The sequence below is a fragment of the Eptatretus burgeri genome, chromosome 14 (assembly GCF_056783735.1).
Source record: "Eptatretus burgeri isolate ZD-2024b chromosome 14, Ebu_testis_v1, whole genome shotgun sequence".
Lineage (NCBI taxonomy): Eukaryota > Metazoa > Chordata > Myxini > Myxiniformes > Myxinidae > Eptatretus > Eptatretus burgeri.
In genome coordinates, this window is record NC_140974.1 from 64,667,329 (window position 1) to 64,689,438 (window position 22,110).

A 22,110-nucleotide genomic window follows, 5' to 3' on the forward strand; every position below is an offset into this window, starting at 1 on the left:
ACCTGAATGCGGAAAAAGTACGTTATTTTAACTTGCATTTTTTATTCTCCCATTCTCCAATGGAAGGCGAGAGACGACGGGGCGTGAGGGAGGCTCGGCCGTTCCCATGGTAACGCTTTCCAACACATTTGCAAAACGTGACGTCAATCGAGTGCGGAGCCAACTCGACGATATCAGAATTTGAGAATAAGACCTCATCGCCGTTCATGTGGAAAAGCGATATCGATTTAGTTCCAATTTGTGCGACATTAATTACCCTGTTGTGTATTTTACTCAGTCCGGCGATCGTTTCCGCCAAAAAAAATCTCACGGGTACTGAGGTGGGCTGACAGGGTTTAAGCCTTAAGGTATGTACACTCGCCTCGAAGTTAGCATCCCTGGGTTCGAATCTCGGTCCACCTATAACCTGCCATCCTGGTGTTCTGCAGGTTGGCGAAGCATCGGTGTGCGCCGGTCCTTCAGGTTGAGGTTGAACTGCATGTCCCGTCTCCTGGTATAAGCTCGGTATCCTTTACTCAGAGAAGGGGTTACCGCCGGCAACCATGGACTATGATGTACCCACCATTGTGTACTCTTATCAGGGATTTCCCTACACTCACCCCCCCCCACAAATCTCCCAACACCCCCCTCCACAAATCTCCCAACACCCCCCCCACAAATGTCCCAACACCCTCCCCCACAAATCTCCCAACACCCCCCACAAATCTCCCAACCCCCGACAAATCTCCCAACACCCCCCACAAATCTCCCAACCCCCCCACAAATCTCCCAACACCCCCCACAAATCTCCCAACACCCCCCACAAATCTCCCAACACCCCCCCCCACAAATCTCCCAACACCCCCCACAAATCTCCCAACACCCTCCCCCACAAATCTCCCAACACCCCCCACAAATCTCCCAAACCCCCCACAAATCTCCCAACACCCCCCACAAATCTCCCAACCCCCCCCCACAAATCTCCCAACACCCCCCACAAATCTCCCAACACCCCCCACAAATCTCCCAACACCCCCCCCCACAAATCTCCCAACACCCCCCCCCCACAAATCTCCCAACACCCCCCCACAAATCTCCCAACACCCTCCCCCACAAATCTCCCAACACCCCCCCACAAATCTCCCAAACCCCCCACAAATCTCCCAACACCCCCCACAAATCTCCCAACCCCCCCACAAATCTCCCAACACCCCCCACAAATCTCCCAACACCCCCCACAAATCTCCCAACACCCCCCCCCACAAATCTCCCAACACCCCCTCACAAATCTCCCAACACCCCCTCACAAATCTCCCAACACCCCCCACAAATCTTCCAACACCCCCCACAAATCTCCCAACACCCCCCACAAATCTCCCAACACCCCCCCCCCCAAAATCTCCCAACACCCCCCACAAATCTCCCAACACCCCCCACAAATCTCCCAATACCCCCCCCCCACAAATCTCCCAACACCCCCCCACAAATCTCCCAACACCCCCCCCCACAAATCTCCCAACACCCCCTCCACAAATCTCCCAACACCCCCCAGCAGTCAACCATCACATGCACTGTTGCCAATTTGTTCATTTTCCATGGTGTCACGTAGCCCCCCTGACGATATGGGTGAAAGGTGAGATTTATCTGACGGCATAGTAGTCTCACATTTCTGGAGGGCTGGGTTCGGTTTTTCCCCCCCCCCCCCACCCCCATCTGTGAGCACTGAGCACGAAATGTAAAAAAGTTGTGGATGGATTTGGATGAAACTTGGTGGACAGGTTGGACGTGTGTGATAAGCAGTGCCGGATTAAGCCGCGGCTGGCCCTAAAGGCACATTTTGAAATTTTAGAGAATGGCCTGAAAAATTTAAATTAGATCTTGGGCTCATGGAAATGGACCCCAGACAAAAGATGAACTGATTCAAGAACAAAATATTTAATACAAAAAAAAAGACAAATATTTCAAGTGAAAATAATTTTTGGCCCGAATTTTTGGCCCGAATTTTTGGCTGGCCCTAAGGCACGTGCCTTGTCTGCCTAATGGTTTATCCAGCACTGGTGATAAGGACGAGTTGATTCGATTTTGGGAGAAGATCCGAATCCCGATACGATAAATTGGGTTTTTTTTTAAAAGTGATTCTTCACCATTAAGAGATTGGGCAAAAAATGATAGATACTGGAAAGCATTTTAATGTCAGAAGGTTGGGAACGGATTATGACAAAACTTGGTGAATGACTTTTTGTAGATGACAAAGCATTTTATGTCAGAAAGTTGTGGACGGATTATGACAAAACTTGGTGGATGACTTTTTGCAGATGACACGAACAAGTCGATTCGATTTTGGTTCTGCGTGCGCGCGATCGGAAAGAATTTGAAGCCAATGTTCCATCAAACTACAGGTTTTGTTTTCTGATTCATGTTCAAAATATAACGTTCAATTGACATTAAGTTGTCACTCCATCATAAACTGACGTTTCTGGACAGACAGACAGAGAAACAAGCCGGTCGGCGGACATGGGTAGTCGACTACCCTATAGAACCTGACGCGATGGGCCCGTTCGATGGGGGATGACCTGAGGATTAAGCACAATGAAATTCATGATTCTAGCTTCAAGGGTTAATGCTGCAGATTGTTTTTTCGTTAAAATACCCCCACATTTAGAGGTTTTTCGGCCGTTGCTAGGCAACGGAGGGGTCCATAGCAACGGTTCTTTCTCACACATAACTCGGACATACTATGAACCTACCATACCAGTTTCACGTATATCTGACTCATACTCTCTGAGATATAACGAACTTCGTTTTTTTATTGTTTTCGACCAGGGTTCATTCAAAGTCTATCTTCTCCAACAGTTTTCATAGGATCCGGCTGGAAATTTTTGACAATATGGTTGAATGTACTGCCCACAGTCGCTCGTGGCCCGATTTTTGATTTTCGAAAAAATTAATTGTTTATGATTTTTCAAAAATTTCAGACCCGTTGCTAGGCAACGGTGGTGTCCATAGCAACGGTTCTCATTTGTACACAACCAGGTCATGGTATGAACGAACCTACCAGCCAAGTTTCATCGAAATCGCCATTTTAAATACTGATAATAAGGGTAGAAAACAAAATCTGAAAAAAAAAATTGAGATTTTTTTTTTCGACTAGATCGACTACCTAACTCAACCAATTGCTTAACCCCACCTTTTGCTTCACGCACTTTTTTCTTCTTCTTCTCCTCCTCTTTCCTTTATAATGGGTTGATATGAGGTCCAATGGCACCAAGCTTCTGCTCTGCCTTGACCATGATACTGTTGTGGGCCGGGGTTCGGTGGTGATAAACGACCACGAGGGTGGAGCAGTGGAGTCGTCTCCCACCGAACACCCGGAATTTAGGTCGTGACTCTCGGACAACTCCGAAAGGTCACAGGTCACTTTGAGGACCGTGGTCACCAATATTTCGACGGCGTGAGGTAGGGTCCACTTGTCTCATTCCAATTTACCTAAGTACGCACACCATCCAACTACCGGGGAAACCACACCCTCGGCCGACTTTGTCCGAATTGAGTCGCTATCACCGACTCGGATCCGGCGTAACCGAGCAGAAGTTACCAAAGCTGCACCGGACCAAATGAACAATTTACGGCACGAACGGCTTTTCTATTTCTCAATACTCACCTTGCTAGGCCAATGGGAGAAAGCACAGAAACCGAGCTGGTACATTTAACAGGGGTTTTATTTTACATTAATCGGGTGGGAGACACAGAGCAGAGTTATCACGAATAAAGAAATGTAAAGTACAATTAACAAGGCACTTAACGATTCTACTTAGACGGGGCCCACAGACACACACACACACACACACACACACACACACACACACACACACACACACACACACACACACACACACACACACACACGAAACTGGACCCCGTGGATCTTTATTCGGTAGAGCCGGGCCGGAGTACCTTCCCGCCTCGTGCGGTCACACCGACTCCGAACCACCACGGTGGGACTCGAACCCATGACCCGAAGTCCACGGCCCATGACCCCGGCAGCTCGGCCGCCACCACCACGAGAATCCACCGCAAAGGCCCGCAGACGACGACCGAGACCAAGCCACCATGACCGCAGACGCTCAGCAGTCGCCACGATCACTGCTCTTCGGTCACCACCACCACGGTGAGCCACCGCAAAGGACCGCAGACCGCTCAAATCACGACCGCAGACCCAGCCAATCACCACAATCACTCCTCTACTCTCTTGAGGTGGGAGCGGTTTCTTTCCTCGCCACTCGCCTCCTGATTGGACGGTCCCATCGCACGATCCGCTGGCCGTCCCTCATTGGACAGGCCCATGGTATGCGGGGCAACTCCCACCTTTCTGGGGCGGAGTCGGATCTGAGGCAATGGAGGCTCCGCCCATGCCTTCAGCCAAAACACGTGGGCAATGGCTACCCGGATGAGTGAGGGTGGTGTCGTTGTTGTTGTTGTATAAAAACCTAAATAAAAAATAACTCGTAGCGCACACACGAAAATCCCATTAGACAGAAGGAGGGATTCTAACTATAAACACATACTTATCGAAATAACTAAGCTACGGGGACTGCTGTCTGTTTGTATGTAAATGGCTTCCAAATCCGTAACAATACTTCTCCACCTCCCTCTGTCCTCAGCCAACTCTCTCCACTCTCCAACCACACCTACCTCACAGATATCCCTCCTCACACAATCCTCCCCTCTCAACCATGGTCTACCTCTTTTATTCCATGGTCTACCTTGCTCCCTCAATCTATCCACTCTCTTTGCCATTCTGTCTTCCCCCATCCGCACCAAGTGTCCAGCCCATCTCAGCCGGCATTTCACCAATCTCCCCGTCAAACTCATCTGCACACCAATCTCCTCTCTCAGTTCATCTATCCTCATTCTCTCCACCCTCTTCATTCCCGCAACCCTCCTGACCCAGTTGTTCTCGCAAACCCGCAGCCTTCTGGTGTTGTCTCTCTGTCAGTGCCATCATCCCCAGGCCATAAAGGTGGGCCGCGTTACACATGACGTCAGAACCTTCCCCTTCCATTTTCTTGATATCTTTCTGTCTGCCATTACTCCTTCCATGCCTGGTGTTGGCTTAATGGTTATGGCAGTGGGCTTTGGATCCGAGGATCCTGAGTTCAAATACCGCTCAGCTCGGTGGGGTTAACTCGGCCTGTCATTAATACCAGGTGGGGTTAACTCAGCCTGTCATCCTTCCGAGGTCGGCAAAACGAGTGCTCGTATACTGTGTCGGAGTGGCGACCCATCCAGGATTGTGCCCATTAGCCAAGGAGACTGTTTAAGCAGCACCAAAGCTCTGCACAGAGTATTATCCCAATCTCCTATTACTCCCTCCACCCTCCTCCATGCATTCACACCCACCTGAATCCTCATCTGCACCTCTGCATTGGACTTACCATCTCTGGTCACTGTTCCTCCCAGATACTCAAACCTATTTCCCTGCCTGATCTCCTTCGCCTTTAACCTGATATTCATTTCTTTTCTCTGCTGCCCGACCCACATCACCTCACGACCTCAGTCTTCTCCATACGCATCTTCAGCTCATGCTTCCAAAATGCCTCCTTTCACTCCCCCAGTACTTCCTACATCTCCTGCCCACTCTCCACCACAACAGCCAGATTGTCAGCATGCAGCATCCTCCCCATATGACCCTTCAAGCTCACCTTCCCGCTTACCAGCTCCATCACCATGATAAATATTAGTGGGCTGAGAATGCTTCCCTGCCTCAATTCATGCCGAACTCCTCAGACATTCCAGGACCAACCAAAACTCTTCCCTTCGTTCCCTTGTACATCCCTTCCACCAACCTAACTTTTGCTTCCGGCACTCCTATCCATCTAAGTGTCACCATCACCACCTCTCTCGGGACAGTGTCGTCGGCCTTCTCCAGGTCCATAAATCACAATGCCATCTCACTTTGCATCTGCAACCTCTTCTCCACCAGCTGTCAGAGCGAACATCCCATCCGTCATCCCCTACCCTTTCTAAACCCCTGCTGCTCTTCTCCGATCTCCATCTCCACACTCTTCCTTATCCTCCTATCCAGAATCCTCTCCAGCACCTTTATGACATGACTTGGGAGTGTAATGCCCATGTACTTCCCCGGATCTTGAGCATCGCCCTTCTCCTTACATATCGGCACAATTACCGAACTGCCTTCCACTCCTCCGAAATTGAACCCTCTCTCATACATATTATATTGTGACGGTTTTGGAAACGTACCCCAGGGGGAGAGTGTATATGGACACATAGGTGACCCGAGGATGAGTTATTGCAATTGTCTATGTGTAGGTAGATCTTTGATCCTTGTCTCAGGGTCTAGGGGGTGGGGGGGTGTATGTGTTGAGGTCAGTTTGTGTTTCCCTAGCATGATGTCTTCTCTCCCCCCCCCCTCTACTTTCAGTACCCCATCAGTCCATTGCAAACCCTCTGCTACTTTCAATCGTCCTTTCAATACCCCCATCAGTATGTTCCAACAGTTCCCCCCTCTGCTTTTCTCAGTCCACCAATAATCCCCTTCACCAAACCTCAATTTAACAATCCCTCCTTCACCCCATCGGCTTATCCCCCCCCCCCCCGATCAATTCAATAACTTCTCCTTCACCCCATCAGTCTTACCTTCAACTCCGCAGCCGGTCGGTCGTCCTTTGTACTTTTCTTCTCAGTTATTCTTGTCTTCTTTTTCTCCCCGGAGTGAAAGATGGCCACGTTTCTTTTGTGTAAATAAGATTGTATAAGAATACATGTTTGGGTTAAATCTACTCTTCTGTGCCTTTTGCCTGTAAATACTCGCTTTTAAATGATTGCTTGCTTGTATGTGAGTAAATAAATAGTTGTTGGTTGTTATTTAAAATCTGTCTTGGTTGTCCTTTCCTTCATTGGTCCGACAGTGTGCAAGCATAGTTAGATGGGAAGTTGTACCCCACCTGATTTGCTCGTTAGCCAGCATACACTGAGTGTATCGTGAGGCAGTAACCCGAGTATGCACTGAGGGCACAAAACCCGGTAAATTTAGTCACCTCCTCAGGTAAACGGAGTTCAATGGATAACCATGTTAGAGTTGACAAGGTTAATTGACATTCCTGGTTGCTTAGCAACCCGCCAGACGGCAGAGTTATCCACGGCTGGTGGCCTCAGGATGGGGTGTTTGGAAGGAACCTGAGGACTTCCCCTCGTGGTGAGCTCCGAACCCTGGACCATAACAATATATTCAACAGCCTCTTCGTTGAACTGACTCAGACTTCTTCCCCTGCAATTATCATTTCTGTACACACCTCATCAATGCCTGGCGCTCTTCCCTTCTTCATTCTCTTCAATGCCATCCGCACTTCCTCCTCTGTGATCTCCACCAACTCCACTTTCCCCTCTACAAAATATGGTAGCTCCAGCTCACTGCTGCTTCCTTCCTGGTTCAACAGCTCTTTGAAATATCGTTCCCACACCTTCAATACTGCCCCCCTCTCTGTCACTAGCCTCCTGCCACCATCCTGAATCACCACCCACCCCATCCATTGGGACCATACTCTGCAGAGTGTTGGTGCTGCCTAAGCAGTCTCCTGAGCTGTTGGGCACAATCCTGGACAGTTCGCCACTCCGACACAGGATACTCAAATGGCTCAATCATTCCAACAAGCTGGTAGTCATTTTGCCAACCTCGGAAGGATGACAGGCTGATTCAACCCCACCTGGTATTAATTCAGCAGCCCACTCAGGACCCAAGGGGCCCAGGACCACCACCCTAACCATTAAACACCAGGGCACCCACCCACCCTCCCTTTCCCCCTCAATGCCTTTGCCATCCTCACCCCTGTCACAAAGCAATTTATATGTCATCTTCCTCCCACTTTCCTCTTCCAATAATACTCTTCCAATAGCACGAGGAGTAATAATGAATATACCAAGAACCAAGAACATATCACATCTCATCTGAAGGTTTGAGTGGTGCATCATCATTCAACAACCCCTCCGTCACCCCAAATACAAATACAGCTACCGACTGAAGAAGAACCACCATCTTCACAACAGAGGCATTTACCGATGTGTATTGGTCAAACTCTTTTCTTGCCATTGCTGGGTTACGTTCTTTTGCACGCTTTACCCTATCAAAAAGGAGTTGATATTTTCTGCATGCAGCACAAGCACACATTAACAGTTTTTTGTCCAATTGAGCATTCACTGCCCCAGTGTTGATGCAGAAATAGGTACACTACAGTACTGTATGGGCTACATGTCTCAGTTACCATCTGCATCACAGCACCGCCGCTGGGTGCACGGCCCCATGGCGGAGGAAGAACACCAACACACACCGTGGGAACAAGAAAAAGAGCAATCAGAGATTGTACTCTTGCCAGGACTTGTTTTGTGTAGTGTTTGTGTTTTGGTGCGTTACGTACAGTATTTAATAGGAGACATAACTAGAACTGCCACTTTATAACTGCTGGTAGTGATGACCAGGTACCAAGATGTTCCGCTTTGATCCAACCCAGCTTTGATTGAACACCTGACCCTGACCCATGACGTTTTAAAATTATTATTATTCAATTGGATTTAGAATGGGATTAAAATAAATTCAATTTAAATCAAATTGGAAGACCAAATAGGAACAGTCCTGCATTGGAGTCATCAGAAGGAACCCAAACAAGCAAAAAGCAAAGATGAAGTCATCAGGAGGAAATTGGGTGTTTGGTTTAATTAAAACACCCTTTTTGAACATATATAATTAATGGCTTTATTTAATTATATCCTTCGTCAGGCGAATCCTTGACCAGCTCGCTTTTGATGAGGTCGAGGCGCATCCTCGATTACCTCGCTGGAATATTCACCATGTTTTTTTGGCCTGCTCAACCAACCATGCCTCGACTTGAAACAGGCCGCAACGATTTCTTCACGATAAAGTTTTTTTTTTTTTTCACTTCTTCACTCATATTATCGAATGTCCGTTCATCATAGCTACGAATCGCTGGGTACATTGCAATGCTTATAAACACCCGGAGAAGCCAGCGTTCATGGCCTTTCAGTATCGTGCTAAGCGTGACATGTATCTTGTTTATCTGTTTGCAAAATGCAAGCACAAGCCACCAGTAAGTGTATAAATGTGGAAAGTTTGATTTGTGGTGTTTCTTCTGAAATGTGTCACCAGTCACATAATTTGATGTTATTTTATTATCCATTTGAGAGACAAAATGTCACATTCAAAAATGTATTTCATGACTTAGGTGAGTACAGGATACACATCGCAGTCATAATTACATTTCGCACAAAGATTAATACGGTATTTCATCCAACATTGCACTGATGGTCAAAAGAAAAATCGAAGACAAATGATATTCCGCTAGGTACAGAGGAAATCAAGGACAGCCAGCGATTGTTAATTTATAATTATAATTTCTGACATTGCAATGTAATTTTTTAAAAGCCAAACAACATATTAGTTCATTTGTTGTGGATTTTAATCAAAATCAAACAATAATATTCAACGATGTTTATAATGAGCTATATGTTCCAAATCCAGCTGGCAGGACAGCCAAGGCCAAAGAGATATGCACACTCACCTCCGAGTTGTCAGTCTTGTTTTTGAATATTTCCATAGCTATAAACTGCCACCCTGGTGTTTTTCATGGAGGTGGACACATCAACGCATGCCCCGTCCCTTAGATGGACGTTCAGCTGGAGGACCCATCTTGCTGCACCGCTCGGTGGACATCAAATAAATAACTTACTGTGTACTTCACAAAGGACAGGTGACTTATCGCTGGCACCTTGATCAGGATTTAAATGGACAAAACGAGTTTGATTCAAACTTTTGTCCTGGAAGAGTCCAAACTAATACGACAGTACTTTTTACTCCTTTGCATGTAAATGCATTTTGTATGCTCTGTTCCTATACGTGTCAGTAAATTGTGCCATAACTGGGATAATACCTGTAATACTTGTCGTGCATCCACCAGCACCACATGTACAAGCATCTGGTCATAGTCCCCACCAATGGTTAACTCCATATCTGGAAGGATCTCTGAAACCACGAAGCTCCTTCTGGTTTATCTCGTCATACTGTTTCTTAAACTCCTCTGCAGATCTTGGCATAGAATCTACTCCCGTGGATACATTATCTTCAGTCTTTTCCACAGGCTTGACTTCATCACTTTCTGGCTCTTTCCATATGGATCCTCTAATCTTCGATTTCTGAGGCTCCAGGGCGTGAGGTAACGACTTTCCAGGGAAGATGTCAGGAAAGGAAAACGTTTCGTTTTGACCCTGGGGAGAAGTCATGAGAAAAGTGAACAGAACAATAGATTTCAATGTCACCTATTTATCAAAAAAAAAAATTCAGCGTGTCTGTTTGGCAGTTCGTTGATACTTTAGACTCAAACGACTAGGCCGATGTCTTCCAAATTTTGCATATGTATTGAGAATACCCAGTCACATCGTGGGCACAAAATAACCCTTTCTACACAGAGATTAATTGAGGAAGTTGATATATTGCCCAGGTGCTCCAACAGCTCAAAGGTGAGTGTTATTCTGTAATTACCTTTTCAAAAATCATTTCAGGAAGGGATCACTCATACAGTGGACTCATTATGGGAAGTAACACTCGTACTTTGCCTATAGGTATGCCCACTCGCCTCTCAGCTGTCTAGCCTGAGTTTGAATCCCGACCAAAACGATAAACTGTCATCCTGGTGTTTCACAGACAGGGCGATTCACAAGTGTGCGTGCCATCCCTCAGATGAACATTAAACCGGGCATCCCATCTGCCAGCATTCTTGCCGGCAGGAGTTGGGGGATGTCAAAGACCCCACAGTGTCCTTCGTGCCGAGTCGGTGAGCCATCGCCAGCAGCATGAACAATTAAAACAAGTGAAATCCTTCAATACAGCACGTGTGGTGAAGCAAATGAATACACTAACTAATGTTAAAATATGCAATTTATGCTTTTTCAGTTGAAAAACAATTAAAAAGCGTACTTAATATTTGACATGTAAAAATATTGTTATTATTGTTATAAGCACCTTTACATACAACAGAAAGAATGAAATCGTTCGATACAGCGTGGCAGGAGGCCACAAAAGAATGATGGCATAAGAATAACTTAGCTTTCAGCGTTCGGCGCGAAATGCGATGGTGGGCGGAAATGACGTCTTTCGGTCGTTCGTACATGAGAGGGGCGCGTTTCTTGCTTTTTTCCGTCAAGCAATAAATTCAATGGTTTTCACATATATAACACGTTAGTTTCACAAATTTCCATTGAAATACTCGGGTATTTGTCAATTGTCGCCATTTCAGTCTAGGTTACGCACTGCATCTACCGGACGGCCGTCATTGGCTGTCACGGGCACGTGTGTGTGGGAGGGGGGACACCGGAGATGTGGTAGACACCGGGGACATTTCAAACTCGGTGTAATTGTATACAGCGCACGCAATGTAAAAATCCTGCTCTACCTGTAAAAATCTGTAAAACAAAAGCAGCACAGCTGCACCCTCAGCCAATGATGCGACCCTGCAGCCTGGTGCCGCATACAAAAAAAAAGAAAGAAGACGACACCCATACTACTCCAGCGCAAATCACAGAAAATGGTCAACAGGGGACAAGACCACAACATTGGTGATGGCAAAAATATTTTTGTCTCCAATCTCATCACATGCTTGGAGTTCAGTACAGCACAGCAAAGATTAAATTGTGGCGTGAAAAATGAAACAAACTGAGAAGGAGCAGATTAATGTTTTCATGTTGCTTAAGTAAACAAACAACAATGTCATATTTAATTTTGCAATTCCATCATTTATCAAGCTTATGCGGTACAGTACAGGCACAATGATTGTAAAATGGACTTTACATAGCTGTAGTCATCACCATGACATTCTTACAATTTGAGATACAAATTTCGTCGAGAATTAGTCCGGAAGCTAGGTGAGATTTGTTCAACATGGAAGGTGCAGAAGGTTTCGGGTGCCAGTGCTGTAGAATTAGGTTAGGGGACCCCAAAAACCCATTCTTAAGTTATGCCAGTGGTGGGTGGGGTGGGGGTGCCACCCCAAAATGCACCCCAAATTGTATTTGTTCAACATGAAGGGTGCAAATATCACACCAGTGTCATTTGGTAGAAGAAAATACACTGAATGAGAAAATTGAACTTAAGAATGGGATTTGTGGTGGAGAGGGTACTTAAGAACGAGGTTAATTAACTGCTAATTGGACATTTATTTAACATAAAAGGTGCAAGTCTAAAACCAAAATTAAAATTTACCCATAGACAACATAAGTTTTATTCATCAACTTAAGAATGTAATTGGTGCTGGAAAGTGTACTTAAGAAAGGTCAAAGGTCACGGATGAACCATTTTTGAGTTTATGACCCTTTTTGCAGGTTTTCAATTCACAAGATCACAGAAATGTTGTTTATAGAAAGATGCAACAGGGTCATATACAAAGTCAATAAATCTTGGGCCACCAGTCTCGGTAAAATGTAATTTTATAACGAAAATCGTACTATTTTGACCCCTTTAACCAATTAAAAGTTTAATTAACATAAAAATTGCGAGGATGAAAACTTGGATTTAATGTGGATTAGAATGATACTATGTATAATCACTCACTTAAGAATGATATTTCTGGTGGTAAAGGTACATAAGAAGGGGTTGTAGTAAAGTTTGCACCGAGTGACCCCTAATTAAAAATGCAATCAACATGAAAGATGCAACAGTGAAACCAGTCGCTAAAGTTTGAAATGGGTACATAGATTAGTATGGTGGTAAAGGTACTTAAGATGAGGAGATAGACCAGTTGGCATGATTGACATCAACTCAACATCAATAGATCATTTGGCATCAATCAATGACAGGTAGCAAACTGGTGATGATATTGAACATCCCTTGTGATATTCTGAAAAATTATTTAATATTGCTTGTGAGCTCAGTCACTCTGTACCGGGCTAAAGGTCAATTTGCATTGTATTACCAGCACTGAGGGTAAACATAGCGTCATGCATTTGGCAGAGCTAGGACCTGGTGTTTGTTTCATTTCAGTTACCGCACAACTAATCTTCATCAGAAGATAGGCAGTCTTCATCATCAGATGAAGAAATGCTGAAGTCGCTGTCATCAGAGCTTTCTGGATCCAAGGCATCATCTTCGTCTGGGGTCAAAGAATCTGGAAGTTGAGGACCGACCGTCGAACCAAGTGATTTCATATTGATCATCCACCAACTCCCACCCATCAGCTGATGGATGCTGGCAGATTTCTGATTTGTCAGCATTGGCCCACATCTTTGCCACGAATGATGATCTGCTCATGTGTTTGGAAACCTCAGATTCACAGGGAGGAATCAGGTTGGCGTCAATGCCCTTCAGCTTCGCTAGGCAGTTCTCAGCTCTGACCTTTGGTCTATATGTCTTTTCAAATATGTTGTAGCGATGGTCATTGAGACATCTTTTCCCTTTAAACCGTACATCTTGGTTGTAAATTTGTTCAGGGTGTCTCTGTCTTCATTGGTTATCGTTCCTTTGGTCATCTCTGAAAATGCTTTCTGGGCATCATTGTCTTTCACAAGCTGTGTAAAGGGGCGAACTTTTCCCTTCCCGTGGAAAGAGGAGGTGTAGTCTGATCCGGTGAACACATGGAATCCTGGTAAGGCAGAGCAGAGAGGCTGTCCGATGCTGGCACCAATGGCAGTGATGTCAATGTATCTGCGACTATTTCCTGATGATGTTCCAACCATTTGATTCATCTCGAGTTTGTGGGGTCTTGTTCTAATAGGGTATACCCATGGTATCGTGGAGAGTATCGGCACCAGATAGTGTCCCAGTTAACTCGTCAAAATTGTCAAATGCAAGCCCCATTGGTGTCCCTACAACAGCACCCTCTGGACATGCCATCTGTCTAGCCTGTATAGATTCCCCCAGTGCTGTCTCAGGTTCTTCAAGTGCATGATAATTGACAATATGTCCAACTCTGTTCAATATTCTTCCCAGCTTTTTGCTGCCGGTCATTGACTTAATCGCCATGCCAAGAGCAATACGTTTGCCTGGTTTTACATTGCCATTTCTCACAATGAAAAGTGCATCTCGACTGGATGAGGCAACATATCGTTCAACCTTTTCACTATATTTTACAGGATTTGCACCACCATACAGAACCCTGTAGAATGACAGCAAGAGATCTGGAACTGGAGCTTCGCCAGTCTTCAGATCATTCAGACTGGGATTATCTGGTCGGGGAGTTCTCTGCACTGCTTTGATCGATTCATGCAAAACTAATGCAGCCTTTCCAATAGCTGCCTCTGATGAATGAATGCAATCAAAAGCCGAACAGAGAGCAGCTTCACCCAACCCTTTCACAAACACATCACCTCTTTTGAGTGATTTAACACGACTCATTTCAATTTGATTGAATCTTTTCAGTAGATTCTTTGACAAGTTTTGAGCAGATGTAATTGGCTCCACATCGGCATCCTCACACATTTCTACATATCGGCTGTAAAGAGATACAAGGTATTCTAGCCAACGTTTTTTGATAACCCACTCTTCAATATATCCTTATATACCAAGGAGTGCTTTATTATTGGACTTCTTTTGTCCAGTTTCACAGCTGGTTGATTTTACAGATGCCAAATTGATATAGAGACGTCTGCAACTATGATGATATTCCACTTCCTTAGCTACAAAGTCAATGTCTGCAACTTTTCCTAGGAGTCTATAGTCATTCCTTGCAACAGCAGCAGCTTTGATTGTTGATTCTGCCTGCTTCGTTTCACATGCAGTGAGGGTTTCCTCTGTGCTACCTTTCTTGTGTCGTACTTTCCTGCAGAAAAGGCACTTAATGGGGAAAATACCCGATGGACATGAACCTGGTGGCGACTGAATATTTGAACGTAGTTGTTTTGGAGCAGGGGTACTCACAGTCACACCAGTCTGTGGAACAGCATTAAAGTTCTTGCAGCATTGGACGTGGTATCCTTGAGATATAGCAACGTTATTTGGCAGCGATTGGACGACTTGAAAGTATTTTGAGCCTTTGAAGTTCTTCTTGAGTGCCCTCTTGGATGCAGCTTCTTTGACAACGGCCCATTTTTCAGGATTGAAGGACAAAACATCAGGGCTTGGTTGCTCGCTACTGGTACTGGTAGATGGCTGTTCAATGTGAAGGATGCATGTTCTGGCGTCTGCCACTCGAGCACCAGATGTACCAGGTTCTGATGGATTCGATGAATCCATTGTCAGGGCTCTGGAATAAAAGGAATGTTGGTTTTGGTGGTAGGCAAAGCATATCGTAAAACAAGTGAGCAGTCTCTGAACATGATAGTTGATACACCCCATCGTCAGTTTGCAACTAAAGGGAAAGGATCAGAAGGGGTAAAATAGTTCAATAAATCAGAGAAGGGTACGGTACATGGGTGAACCGTGAAGCCAAAAATTATATATTGGGAAGTGGGGCATGTGGACAGACCCGCTGTCCTCTTCTGCCACCGGCATGCCTACCACACATGTATTGCTTCAGTAATACACAAAATACTCAACTAGATTATTGTACACTAGGCATCCCATTAAGCTGCATACATTGGATCAGAGTTATGCAATAGGAGCCAGCCTGATGGCATGGCCTACAGTCCAACTTCTGACATAGGCCTACATGTAGTCTACTTAAACTCACCTATAGATTCTCATATAACATGCTAAAATGGATGTAACCTCTGAAATTGGTCAGCAGTTTTTCTTCATTACTCTTCTTGGCCCTCACATAGCCTGTACATTTCAGGAATCTTTGAAAATAGGTGGCAGCACTGACTTGAGCGATGGAATGCCAAATCATTAAAAAAAAAAAATTTATGTCAATCATGCCAACTGGACTATCTCCTCATCTTAAGTACCTTTACTACCATACTAACCCTTCTTAAGTTAGTGATCATGAATCTAGGTACCCATTTCAAACTTTAGGGACTGGTTTCACTGTTGCATCTTTCATGTTGATTGCATTTTAATTAGGGGTCACTCGGTACAAACTTACCTTCAACCCTTTCTTATGTACCTTTACCACCAGAAATATCATTCTTAAGTGAGTGTTCATACATAGTATCATTCTAATCTACATTAAATGCAAGGTTTTATCCTCACACTTTTAATGCTAATTAAAATTTAAATTTGTTAAAGGGGTCAAAAGAGTGCGATTTTCGTTATAAAATTACATTTTACCGAGACTGGTGGCCCAAGATTTATTGACTTTGTATATGACCCTGTTGCATCTTTCTATAAACAACATTTCTGTGAACTTGTGAATTGAAAACCTGCAAAAAGGGTCATAAAGTCAAAAATGATTCATCTGTGACCTTTGACCTTTCTTAAGTACACTTTCCACCACCAATTACATTCTTAAGTTGATGAATTAAACTTATATCGTCTATGGGTAAATTTTAATGTTGGTATTAGACTTGCACCTTTTATGTTAAATAAATGTCCAATTAGCAGTTAATTAACCTCGTTCTTAAGTACCCTCTCCACCACAAATCCCATTCTTAAGTTCAATTTTCTCATTCAGTGTACTTTCCTCTACCAAATGACACTGGAGTGATATTTGCACCCTTCATGTTGAACAAATACAATTTGGGGTGTGTTTTGGGGTGGCACCCCCACCCCACCCACCAATGGCGTAACTTAAGAATCAGGTTTTTGGGGTCCCTTAACCTAATTCTACAGCACTGGCACCCGAAACCTTCTGCACATTCCATGTTGAACAAATCTCACCTAGCTCCCGGACTACTTTTGGGATATGATCAAACATGTCGCAAGTTGTCACGCACCACGTATTAGAATCCAATGCACATTGTGGTGTTTTTTTATACAAGGTCTAAGGAGGAGGAGGAGATTGGGACCATACTCTGTGCATAGCGTTGGTGCTGCTTAAGCAGTCTCCTTGGCTATTGGGCACAATCCTAGACGGGTCACCACTCCGACACAGCACACCAGCATGCTGGTACTTATTTTGCCGACCTCGGAAGGATGACAGGCTGAGTTAACCCTACCTGGTATTAATTCAACAGCTGAGCGGGATTTGAACTCAGGACCCGAGGACCCCAAGCCCACCACTCAAACCATTAAGCCAACACCAGGCACAAGGTCTAAGGCTCATGGAAGAACTGTCATGTAAATTACACATGTACACACACATCAAATAGCACAGTGCTTGAGTTCAGACAAACACAGTGTTGGGGAAATTATTACTCTTTCGACAAGAAACCCTTGCCTCAGTCTGACTAGGTCAAAGTGTTTTTTTTTTTGTTTTCTTTTTTACTCTCTACTGTTCTATTATTTAATTGTTAAGGCCTACCACCTACTTATAATCTTGTCTTTCTTTGACACTTTGGACATTGTTTGGTTCTTTTGCAAGCACAAGGTGACCGGGCTGATAAGCTGTACTTTCTGTTCTTTGCTATCAAAAAAGCCCTCTCTACTTTCAAATGGTATATATATGAAGGAGAGAAATTGCGGAGGGAGCGGGATCACAGCTGAACTAGAGGATAGATTAGAAATAAATTGTACAAAAGAAAGAACTACTTGTGTACATTTGATTTTACTGGAGTCTGTGGTTTATTTAACACGATACATAACAAAACCGAGTCAGCTAGACGTTGAACTCTCGAGGAGGAAAAGATTCCACAACAACCTAAAGAATCCTACAACGATCGACTCACGAGGTTTGCCAGGAGCTATGAGGAAAGAATCCTACAACGATCACGACGAACTTCGAGGAGAAAAATCCAGTAACCATTGGGGGAAGCAACACATTTACCAGGGCTCTGTGTGCCGACGTCACCACAATAATGGCACTGTCGTGGGGCAACTTAGCTAAATATAGCATAACAATTGTGAATTTTGTGAGGAAAGCACCAAATTTGGCACACTAGTAGCCCATCATATTATGAACAGATTTGGAAATTGGGCCATCTAAAAATTTTTAATGGCAGTGGAAAATGGCTGCCACAGCCATCAACGGTTGAATTTGAGATGGCCCAATATCCAAATCTGTTCATAATATGAGAGGCTACTAGTGTGCCAAATTTGATGCTTTCCTTACAAAATGCACAATTGTTATGCTAAGTTGCTCCACCACTGCCATTCTCACCGCATTCAGCGTGGCATTTCCGAAGAAGGAATTTCCTCCTCCCCATGGATAAAACTTACCTAGATGGGAATTGTCCGTGCTCTTATCGTTTTAAATGCTGAATGTCGAGCAAGGAAGTAGTATGTACCGTTTGTAAAGGTTTTGGTACGAGTGAGCCGGAGCTTGAAAAGCCAAACTCCCAGAGCGGACGCGCAAACCATTCCACCATCGAGTCTGGTTAGCAAAATTCTGCAAGTCTTTGGCAAAAAGGACTGCAAGTCGTTTCCAGCGAAAATGTGCCACAAAATTTTGTTCAAGGAAAAGTGCAAGATAAACCAAGTTAGACTAAAGAGTTTGAAACAAATATCGGGGAGGGGGGGGGCATACCAGCTGCACGTATGCCACCTTGTAGTCCGGTTGCTTTACCCGCTGGTTCAAATGATTCTTCTTATTCTTCCCTGAAACATCGTGGAGGTGAGAGGGGAGGTGACATTTCAGAGGTGCAGTGTTCACTCCATTTGTAAAGTGTCAGTTCATTCAAACCTCGTCTCTTTCTCTCACCGTGTTGTATCCTCGTTCTCACAGCAACGACCGGTACCTCGTATATGCTTTTTAAGTAATTTCTCACATCATACTTGGTCATTCTGGTGGAAAGAAAAAAAAAAAAGCAGGACAATTACATTCTTTTTTTTTTTCTCTTCTCTTATCAAAATCAAAGGACAAATTTGACATTTTAATGGTAATTAGGTGAACAGGTCATGGCCAAGGAGGAAAAGAATTATATTTGAAGGTAGCCCCAAGTATTATTCATCAATCCTATTCACAAGAAATTCGGCATTAAATTGTTCAATCTTCACATCTTTGTTAACCTCCGCCATCGAAGATCGGAGGTTACTGTTTTCACCCCTTTCTGTTTGTTTGTGAACAGTATTACAGAAAAACTCCTCGACGGATTTCGACAAAACTTGGTGGGGGATTAGGTCTGTTCCAAGGATCATGCCATTAAATTTTGGACTAGGTCCAAAATCCAACATGGCCACCATTTTGAAAAAAATATCTGAATTTTTTTTTTTGCATTTCTACATGTTATAAGTGATTTCCAACCCTCCCCCCCCCAAAAAAAAAATTGTTAGAGAAAAAAAAAATTTTGCAACTTTTTTTTCAACAAAATTTCGATTTTTTTTTTCCATTTCTACATGTTATAAGTGATTTCCAACAAAAACATGCCAAAATTATAATTGCGGCTGATTTTGGAACTTCAGGTGGATATACCCACGTAAAATCAATTTGTCTCAAGGAATCTAGTTATGACAAATGAATTGAGTATGTAAAAGTTAAAAGTAAAAGGGAAAGTTGCAAAGTATAACTCTGTGAGCACTGTTGACATCAAATTGAATGAAAAGGATATCAGCTTCACTTGAGTGACCTTGCAGTATTGGCGGCGGAGGTTTTGCACTCTACCGAGTGCTCCCCCTCTAGTTACCTTCGCAAACTTTGTTGCGAAGGTTATGTTTTGATCGCTGTGTATTTATTTATTTATTTGTGAATATGTGTGTTTGTTTGTTTGTTTGTTATTCGCATAACTCGAAAAGTATTGAACTGAATCGCAGCAAATTTGGTGGGATGATTGGTTATTATCCGAGGACCATTTGATTAGATTTTGGGAGCGATTGGGTCAAAGGTCAAGGTCATAAAAAGGTCAAAATCGTCTTTTTACCACAGCGCGGTCAATTTGTATCCAATTTGCATGCAACTAATGCCAAAATGTTCAGACTTCAATGCCCCATCTTGTGATATGTGACATGACACAATGACTTAATAACCCTTATTAGCGGTTGGGAGTCAAAGGTCAGGGGGGGGGTCATGACATTGCAAAATGTGCGGTTTTAGTCATAACACGGTCAATTGTTATCCGATTTGCATGAAACAAACACCAAAATGTTGACTGTTCTGTTCCCCACACTCTAATACCAATTACAAAATTAAGAATACAAAGGTCAAGGTCGAGGTCATGAAAAGGTCAAAATCGTCATTTTGCCATAGTGCGGTCGATTTTTATCCAATTTGCATGCAACCAATGCCAAAATGTTGTGAATTCAATGCCCAATGTTGTGAAATACGATATGACACAGGAAATTTAATGTTTTTAAGCCATCATAACACATATGAGATGGCAGATGTGGTATGGGATTAAATACCCTCACAATCAACGGTTTCTGGGGACGGGGGGGGGGGCAAAATGTAGCGTTGGCGAAGGTATGCGCTCTACTGAGTGCCCCCTCTAGTTATAAATATAATACTTCCTTCCTCACTTACTCGAGCGGAACACGAAACTGGACGATGTCGGGAGGCTGTTCCACACCAGGCCGCACGAGAGTCAACCAGAAATTGGTTCGAAACACACGATGCTGTGGGTTACCCAGCTGGTATAACGGATATCTAGGGCAAGAGTGACGGGACTCGAGTTCAGCATGAGCAGGTTGGACATAACAAGGACACATGCAAGAAAAACACTTATACAGTACACGAGTATTTTGGAAAGTTGTTTTGCATATCAAGGGTTCATATCACTCAGTTATAAACAAACTAATCGGTAAAGGAAACGAATGTTGAAAACACTTCTAATCGTGCCGAGTTTAACAGACGCGGAACTTACATCACTTTGCGCGCCATCTTTTCACACCCAACTCTTCCTGTGGAAACTCCCGCTAATTCTTATGTTTCTCTCGATTATAAACAAAAGTTTACTAATTACGTTTTTAAAAAAATGCAACGTTCGGCTAATTATAACCACGCCAAAATTTTTTTTTTAATCTGAGACCAGCTGCATGACATAGCGAGTTACGATATACACCGCTTCCAGAATCTTCACGTTCTACGACCTACGTGAACACTTTAGCCTCTTCGTTATAATTCGCATGTTGTTAGGAAATGTAAGAGATAATATGATTTTTTTTTGAATGACATTTTTGCTCCGTATAACCATGAACATTCATTATTCCAAGTCTCAATGACTGTACATTTTAAAGGCAAACGAAGTTTTACTCATAATTACAAGAACAATACGAGATCCGAATTATCGAATGTGAAAATCGAGAAAAATTATCATTTTAAGCAATGTAGTGTCGGAACAACATCAGGTAATTATTTAATTAATCCTTACGTGCGTCGCGCGCGCCGCCACTCCCTCAGTTCTGGCCAATTACATCCAGACTTGCTGCGTGCATCAGCATGGCCCCAATAATAATGTATCGGGGTGGGGACGACGCAAGTTATCTACGTAAATGTGTATCGTGTGGTATCGTGTGGCGCGGCCTCGAGGTGGGAGAGGGTATTATAAGTATACACCGTTTACATTCCTGTGTGAGGTGTTTATAAGCAGTCGGTATGTTTTTGCTTTATACACGTAACCCGAGCTATTTTTAGCCGCATCTCGCGTAGGTTCGCTGGCTCCAAAAGATGATCATCTTCTTCTTCTTCTTCTTCTTCTTCTTCTTCTTCTTCTTCTTCTTCTTCTTCTTCTTCTTCTTCTTCTTCTTCTTCTTCTTCTTCTTCTTCTTCTTCTTCTTCTTCTTCTTCTTCTTCTTCTTCTGACAAAACCTTTCGGACGCGGCTCTTTTATATACAGGATCCGGATCTCCTTAAATACTAAACACCTGTACACATCCTCACATAGACGGTGCCTTTTGAGAGCGTCTATCATTAACTTTTAAATATATTCGGACATTTGCTTTAAAGTTTCGAAAAGTTCACGTTACTATTTAAAGATTATTCCATTTAATGTGTTGTAATTTCGTAAATACACGATTTTCGCCTCATGAACGAGGAGCCTCCATGACGGGTCTCGCTATTGGCTCCATCAAGACACGTGACGAAATATCGGAAGTTGTTGTTGTTATTGCCTTTCGGAGGCGACTCTTGGACACATTTGTCCTTGTTTGCATATAAAGAGCAGTCAATTGCCTATACACCACCCAAATAAAGGTATACGTCAGAAGAACGT

General features: G+C 43.9%; 1 protein-coding gene and 1 pseudogene across 1 annotated transcript; both read right to left on the reverse strand.

Moving 5' to 3' along the window:
- Nucleotides 1-9,162: 9,162 nt before the first annotated feature.
- On the reverse strand, nt 9,163-20,919 carry MRPL23 (mitochondrial ribosomal protein L23). Its single transcript, XM_085855262.1, has 5 exons — nt 20,764-20,919; nt 20,424-20,546; nt 18,669-18,751; nt 18,495-18,565; nt 9,163-10,272 (listed from the first exon to the last, which is right to left on the reverse strand). The coding sequence occupies exons 1-5, from the start codon at nt 20,778-20,780 to the stop codon at nt 9,988-9,990; spliced, it is 579 nt and encodes a 192-aa protein (XP_085711388.1). The 5' UTR covers nt 20,781-20,919; the 3' UTR covers nt 9,163-9,987.
- On the reverse strand, nt 13,706-15,226 carry LOC147013431 (uncharacterized; annotated as a pseudogene).
- Nucleotides 20,920-22,110: the final 1,191 nt, after the last annotated feature.